The sequence below is a fragment of the Megascapheus bottae genome, chromosome X (genome assembly GCF_031878675.1).
Source record: "Megascapheus bottae isolate mThoBot1 chromosome X, mThoBot2.hap1, whole genome shotgun sequence".
Lineage (NCBI taxonomy): Eukaryota > Metazoa > Chordata > Mammalia > Rodentia > Geomyidae > Megascapheus > Megascapheus bottae.
The window spans coordinates 50,434,243-50,442,113 of NC_143547.1; the positions used below are offsets into that span (position 1 = coordinate 50,434,243).

A 7,871-nucleotide genomic window follows, 5' to 3' on the forward strand; every position below is an offset into this window, starting at 1 on the left:
GGCTAGTAAGTGTTCCTAAAACTCAGCAGCAGCAGTCTTATAGGCTGGGTATTAGGTATTATTTCTTTCGAAGGCTGAGACTAAAATGAATGTCTTATCAAGCAAAAGCACTCGTGAACACATTATAATAAACTAGGTAATTAGCTGTGTGACTGCCTTGAACTTTGCTATAGGTATTTGGGCATCCTGAATGAAATTTAGTAGACTTAGTTCACTTGTGAGAATGAATATAGGGATAGTCCTTGTTTTATTAGGGTCATGGGTGAGAGTTCCAATGATTTTTAGACATTACCCAAGATGAAATCAGGCTATCATGTAAAGCATATCCAACCCTATTATAATGCTGAGTTCTCAATGGTCTGTGTGTCTCATTTATATATAAGTGTGGTGAATGCAGGCTCTAAAATCAACAACCTAACTTCACATGATTACAGCCTCCTAAAATTAGCCAATTATCTTGGAGTGTAAGCCGAGTTTCAAAGGATGAGTAGAAGTTACTCATGATGAGTAGGAGTTTAGGAAAGAAAAGGATTTCAAGGGGGAAGGGAAAGTGTAAAATTGAATTACACAGAAAATGAAGCATGAAAATAGTGTGGGAGTCTACAATTTCTTATGCATTGGAGTGGAAAGCTTGAGGAGATAGATGGAGTTTAGAGATGGGTGAAACGAAGTTAGCAAAGGACACTTCATGACACACCACATGTAGGAGCCAAGATTTCACCTTTTAGGTCATGGAAACTAATGAGGAATTTGTAGCAATCACATGACCTGTTTTGGTGTTAAGGACAGCTCATACTGTCTCATGTAGCTCATGTAGATCTTACTATGCTACTCATAGCCCCAAGGGCTTTCTTTGTGTAGTAACATAATTCGCACACACCCTTATGATATATTAAGTACTTTTCTTATTTCCTCTGCACTTAGGGAGAATCTGAGGGATCCCACAGCTAATGAGTGATAGATCTAGGATTTGAACCAAGACAGTTTGGCTCAATAGTATACTTAGTTAACCACTCCCACAGCAACTTTGGTTTCTCAAAGCTAGATCAAGAGTTGTCATAATTATCCCGTTGAAGGAAATGATGCGGTTCTACTTTAAGACAGTAGAAGTAAAGATGAGGTTTGAATTTAAGACAGAAGTAAAGAACAGCTAAGGGAAAGAATTTGACAAGGGAAAAAGTAAAACTGACTTAATAACAAAAAGGGAGTTATAAGTTAATTTCTCATTTATCTAGACTGAACTATCTATGCAGAGAACTTTAAAAGATGAATCGTCAGTTTTGAAGTTTAAATGGCTGGAAACAGTGTGTACAAATGTGTATAGGTAGCAAATGGAAAGTGGATTAGTAATGGAATGCTAAATAAGACAGCCATTTCAGGGAGCAAATAATAACCAGGAGTCAATGAAGGAAGCAGATAATATGGCTCTGTGGGGATATAAAGTATACACACATATCCATATATATATAAGTATATATATATATGTAAGTACACACATACAAATATATACATATACTTATATAGTGGCACTGCAGGCATATAAATTATATATCCCTATACATAGTACATACAATATATTATATATGGAGATATAATATGTAAGGGAATATCATGTATCAACAAGTAAATCATAATCCCGAGTATGAAATTCAGCAAAGTCTACTATCGGAAGAGTGGGGAAGATACATTATGTTTACTGGAAGGAGTATTAATAGAATATTGGGAGGAAAAGCCAGACTGCATAGGTTGAGGAGAGAATGGAAAATAAGAAAGTGATGATAGTGAAATTGTACACATTGTTCAAGTTTTATGGTTTCAAAGAGGAGAGAAGATGGGAAGTAGTAGAAAGAGGCAGTGGAGACAAAGCTTCATTAATTAATTATTTGAGTTATATTTTCCTTTGATAGCCAATACTGAAGTGAATAGGTCCATAAAACATTTCACGTACCAATATTACAGTCCGAGAAAAACTTGACAACGTTTTTCCTTGATTAGCAACTAATGTCAATTGTAAATTATTTATCCTTATCTTGATTAACCAGAGGAAAGTAAAGGATAGTTTATCTTATCTTATTTTTGTTTTCATTAGCACATAATTATAAATTATTGGCCATTCATTATTCTGTGTATATGTAAAGAGTGGTGTAGGAGGGAGGAGGGGAGATGCAGGAATGTTTTCCTGCCAACCCAGATTCAAAATAATGCTGTTTAACAACTAATCTCTGATATAAACTTGGTAGACTAATCTGTGCAGAGAGGAAGAATGAAAAATATGGACTTTTTTCCACAGTGAAACATTTTAGGATTTTTTTTTTGCCTTAAGGAGAAGTACTAAACGTTAAATATTTCACATGGGATTTGAAAGTGAAGTCAACAGTCCTATGTGTTATGGGAATCAATATTTTCTTAAGGATAGTAAAATTAATAAAGGATAGTAAAATTATTGGAGTTATCTTAATAATGAGAATAGGTTTTTAAAGGCTAAGCCGGGTTTTAGTTAACTGAGTGTTGACAATGACTCCAAAATAATAGAAACGTAAGCTCCTCTTGACTCTTGGGAAACTATGTTAGGACACAAGATAAACCTTTAGTTAGGGAATTGTGGATTTAGTTCCCTCACTTCTTGGTTGTGATTTTAGTCCAGTTACTTAATCCATCCAGATTTCAAGGTTTTTTTGTGGGGGTGGGGATCCTGGGGCTTGAACTGTGGGCCTGAACTCTGTTCTTGAGCTCTTCAGTTCAAGGCTACCACTCTAACACGTTGAGTCACAGCACCACTTCTGGGTTTCTGGTGTTTCATTGGAGATAAGTGCCTCACAGACTCGTGTCGGGGCTGGCTATGAACTGTGATCCTCAGATCTCAGCCTCCTGGAGTAGCTAGGATTACAGGTGTGAGCCATCAACACCTGGCTAGATTTTAGTTTTGCGATGTGTAAAATGCATATGCCACATAGGACAATGCAAAGGATTAAAATAACCCTAAGCGTCATAAAAACAAAAAACCCCAAATTTTGAATAGGTCACCTACATTGAAGGCATGATAACAGCACTTACTTGGTGGTAATGTTTGGCTGGAGTTGAATATTGCCTGTTCCCCTTAGTTAAGGAGTCATTTAACTTGCTTTTCTGAACCCTGAAGCCATGTGAAGTCATAACTCCTGTGAGCATTCCTGTTTAGTCACAATTCTTGAGTAAACAACAATGATTTTAACCAGGTTGTCTGTCAGAAACAAACTTCATGCCTGGAATTTTGAGATAATTATCATAGGCACTAGATGTTTATGCAGCTTTCTTTGATGTAACAACTTCCTCACAAACCTCCCTTTAGGTTTTATATCAACTTAACTATTAATTTATGTTCTGGTTTAGATAGCAAATCACTAAATCAACTTAGCATTTATTATTGCCTCATGACATTTTCCCATTTGATGGAGAGGGAGGAGAGAGACACCAGAAGGACAGAGACAGAAATCATTTGATTTCTGTTATCAATGATTTATACTTTCCTCTTGAGGAGGCTCTATATGGCAATATTATTTTGAATACCTGTCTCATGCAAAGCCCTACCCTATACCTAGGTGCCATGGTGTTAGAGTGCATGGCAAAATGGAGGATTCAGACAAAGAGAGAATATTCTAGGCATACTACTTTCAAATGTGATGAATATCACTGTGAATTATTTGGGACTGTAGAAAAACTGGCTATTATTTTGGACCACTGCTTCATTCTGTTTATTTCACACAAAGAAACTTCATTGTAGGACGTCCATCTCACTTCTAAGTGCATTAACGAAGAAGAATCCTGTCAGGTGCTGGTGGCTCATGCCTGTAATCCTAGCTACTCAGGAGATTGAGATGTGAGGATTGTAGTTCAAACCCAGTCCAGGCAAAAAGCCAAGCAAGACTGGGAGGCTCAGAGTTTAATTCCCAGCAATAGCAATATATAGGTAAACTAATAAATAAGAATCCTGTCCTTCCTCAATTAGATGTCTGTCCCGAGTTTGTATGGAAAATTTCTTCAAATTCTGTGCTTAATCCAACTAGTGAGACTAGTAAGATCAAATACAAGTAAAAACATCAACTTATGTAGGAAATATTGAATTAGATTAAATTTTTTGTCTTTATCATCAACTGTCAGCATCAGTAAGATGTAATTTCATACGACTGTTTGATTTTCCATAAAATCATGTCTAACAAAGGGAAAAATTATTAATAGCATTATTATAGCTTGCTAGAATATTAAATCTACTGGACCAAACCATAGTTTTAAGTGTCTTTAAGATGCTGTTTTGAATATATCTTTATATTACTTTTCTATTTTACTACAGGAATCCTGCTCAACTTAGTATTTTTATGAATCGAGACCACATGAAAGATCTCCGAAGGTACCTGACCTTCAAATACATCCAGTATCTAGTCCTACCATCTCCAAATACCATCATCACACTGCTGGGATTTTTTGGCAGTCTGTATATCATGGTGATTCTGACCTTGCCTTCTGTATCCAGAAAGTCTACTTCAGTGTTGATTCGTAACATAGCTCAGGCAGACATCTTAGTTGGCTGCACCATTTTTTCTTCCATGACTCAAGATATGTCAAATGGTGAAATATCATCTCTTGTTCAATCAGCGCTGAGGGAGAATTTCCTGACTGCAAATATCCACATCAGTTCCCTTTTGCTCACTTGTGTGAGCCTCGAGGCCTTTCTGATTACTTTTCTTCCAGTAGAGACACGCCACTTCAGAACTGTTAGGTATGCGAGGGTGGCTTCTAAGATCATCTGGACTGCTATAATTATCGAATGTTTCCTTTATCAGCTCGAGTGCTTCAAAGACATTGGCATTTCTTATCTTGACGTTCACAGACAAGTTTTGTTGTTGCTGAATTTTTGTGTTGGAGCCACAAAAGTGCTAAAATCACTTATTTACCCAACTGGAGTGCTTTTAAGAATCTTCAATGTTTATCTGTTTTATAAAATTTATTTCCGAGCTGGTAATAGTTGATTATATATGTCAACTTGGCTAGGCATAGTTACCCAGACTGTTGCAAACCCTAATATAGCTGCTCCTCTGAAAACATTTTGTCGTTAGGATTAATGTTTATAATTACTTAATTTAAGGAGACTACTTTAAATAGTGTAGACCTCAACCATTCAACAAGCATTAGGAACAAAACTCAAGTTTCCTACAGAAGGAGAGAATTTAGTTTCAAGTTTGTAGCACAGAATTTCTGTTTGATTTTTTCAAGCTAGTAGGATTGCTCTACACACTGCAAAGACAAGATTACAGCATCCGTTTTTGCCTGCGATTCCAGACTGATGGTCTGCCATCCAGGCTTTGAACTTTTCATCCCTGACAATCATGTGAGAAAATTACTGAAAATTAAAATATGAAAAATTCATACTGTATTGCTTGTGTTATTTAGGGGGAACTCTGATCATGATTTTTGATCCTGAGAATCATCCTAGAAGAAAAGAATCAAAAGATGAATTTTCTGAATTCATCTTGGGTTTTCTGGAAAGAGTCTTTAAGTCGATTCTATTTAAAGACATTGATTTTTCTCTATTTCCAGTGTGCTGTGACAATAGAGATATGCAAAATATCACTGTCAAATTGTTCCAAGGCAAGAGTCTTGGTGAACACAAATTTTGATAGCATACTTGTGAAACGGTAAGCTTATTAGTAAGTTTGACCAGTTCCTCCTAAAGTAGAAAAAGAGGAACCCAAGTCTCAAAGTTTCAGTTCCTCAGCTGTACTAATGACCTGAAAAGATCTATGTTTACCCTGAAAGAAACTCGTATCTGTAGTGGCAGAGCTGGAATGAGAAAAACCAAAACCAGAATAGCATCCTTTGAGTGACTAAGATATTACCCCAACAAAATTCCTATCATTGCACGATGTCTGCTGTCAAAGAGAAGTTGGCAATCAAGACATAGAGCAATTGCAGATGAAGCTGGAGACAGTGACCGCTTACATTTAGTTGATTTTTTTTGACAGTAGAAGCTGTCTTTCAACCTCATCTGAACAAACTAATTCTACCTTGCCTGAAAAAAATTGTAATAACCTTCCCTATGGTGGATGATTTATTACACAGCAACTCCTCTTTATTTTTGAACCTACACTTGAGCCCAAGAAAGCCCAAAGGGTGATGTAAAGGATGTTAAATGAAGACATGTGACAAAGGCCAAAGTTACTATAATTTTTCCTAATTTTTAGAGAGGGAAATCTGAATAAAATATGTAGTGATAGATAATATGGTTATGGGATATTGGTAGAAGGAATATGGAGTTGACTTAGGCCAAATTGAGCTTAGAGAGGCTAGAAGTTTTGGGTAAAATTTTCATGTAAACACCTACTAAGCCACAAAGAGGGGTCAAAGGACACATCTTTCACCAGGTATGAGAGTAAATCTGTGTGAGAGTAAATTATAGGGGGAACTTTTGCTAATAAATGGGAACCCTTAAATAAAATACAATACTAGAACCTGGGAAAGCCCATCCCCTGATAGTTAAATGCAATTATTGGTTTCTAAATGCTATATTTTCCCTATGTATTAGTAAAGATGACTCCAAATGGTGTGTTCTAAGTCGTTGAGTCCAGCAATATTCCTTCACTCTTCTACTTAGGGGCATGTTTGTGCTCCAGTTCTGTGCTATAATTTGGTGTACAAGATATTGATTACCTTTCCCTTTCATAAGATATCATAATGGTCCATTAGTTTGATAGTGTGCTGCTCACTTGATCCAGTGAATCAGAAGTGGTAACTACAATGGTCTTGTTGGTAAAATGATTGTGTGTTCACATCATGGGTAAAAAAATCATATCAAAATGCAGGTACCCTATGTGCAATGGAATTTTACATCACCATTAGAAAGGATAAAATAATGTCATTTGCAGGGAAATGAGTGGAACTAGAACAAATCATGTTAAATGAGGTAAGCCAAGATCAGAGAGACAAACAGCACATGTTCTCCTGATATGCAGAAGTTAGGTTTAAAATGTAATAGAATCTGACAAATTATACAATATTCTAGATACTCACATACAGTGAGACCAAAAGAAGATAGTCTTAGGAGAAAATTACCAAGATGTAAAACCACTGTGCCTCTTCGTATATGTATATGTATATGTATATGTATATGTATATGTATATGTATATATATATATATATATGACACTCCAAAAACAAGGCAACAAAGGACCTTTTCTTAATTTGTTTTTTTTTGTATTTTTTGACACATATTCTTCAACTCATAGGCGGTGTATACACGTCACATTTGAGGGAAGGTGGTCGGGGAGAGGACACAGAATCAGTGAAAAATGGATAAAAAGTGCAACAGTGGAGCCCACTGGCTGCATTGGACATTGATGAAAGGCTAGGCTGGAGGTGTGGTTCAAGTAGTAGAATACCAGCTAAGTAAGCAAGATGAGCTAGCACGAGGTCCTGAGTTTAAGTCCTGGTTCTAGAAAAAATAAAATAATGAATGAATACATAAAATAGCTTGGCACTGGAAGCTCACACCTGTAATCTTAGCCACTCGGGAAGCTGAGAACTGAGGATCATGACTGGAAGCTAGTCTGGGAAGAAAAGTCTGTTAGACACTTACCTCCAATTAACCAGTGAAAAAGCAGAAAGTGTAAGTGTTAGAGTGCTAGCCTTGAGCAAAAGAAGCTCAGGGATGGAGCCCAGAGCCCGAATTCAAGCCTCAGGACCAGCACAAAAAAAATTAAAAGTAAGTAAATAAAATAAGTTGTAGAAGACGAGCTATCTGGTGAATATCAAGATATCCTATATAATCTGAAGGATTTGTTTGCTATAACTTGTTCCTGCTACAACCAAAATAGTTACACTATCTAGTGGGCTTAATTTGA

General features: G+C 36.4%; 1 protein-coding gene across 1 annotated transcript; it reads left to right on the forward strand.

The window, feature by feature from the left end:
- Positions 1–4,367: 4,367 nt before the first annotated feature.
- On the forward strand, positions 4,368–5,003 carry LOC150041068 (type-1 angiotensin II receptor-like). The gene has a single exon (XM_090326758.1). The coding sequence runs from the start codon at positions 4,368–4,370 to the stop codon at positions 5,001–5,003; it is 636 nt and encodes a 211-aa protein (XP_090182884.1).
- The last annotated feature ends 2,868 nt before the right edge of the window (positions 5,004–7,871 follow it).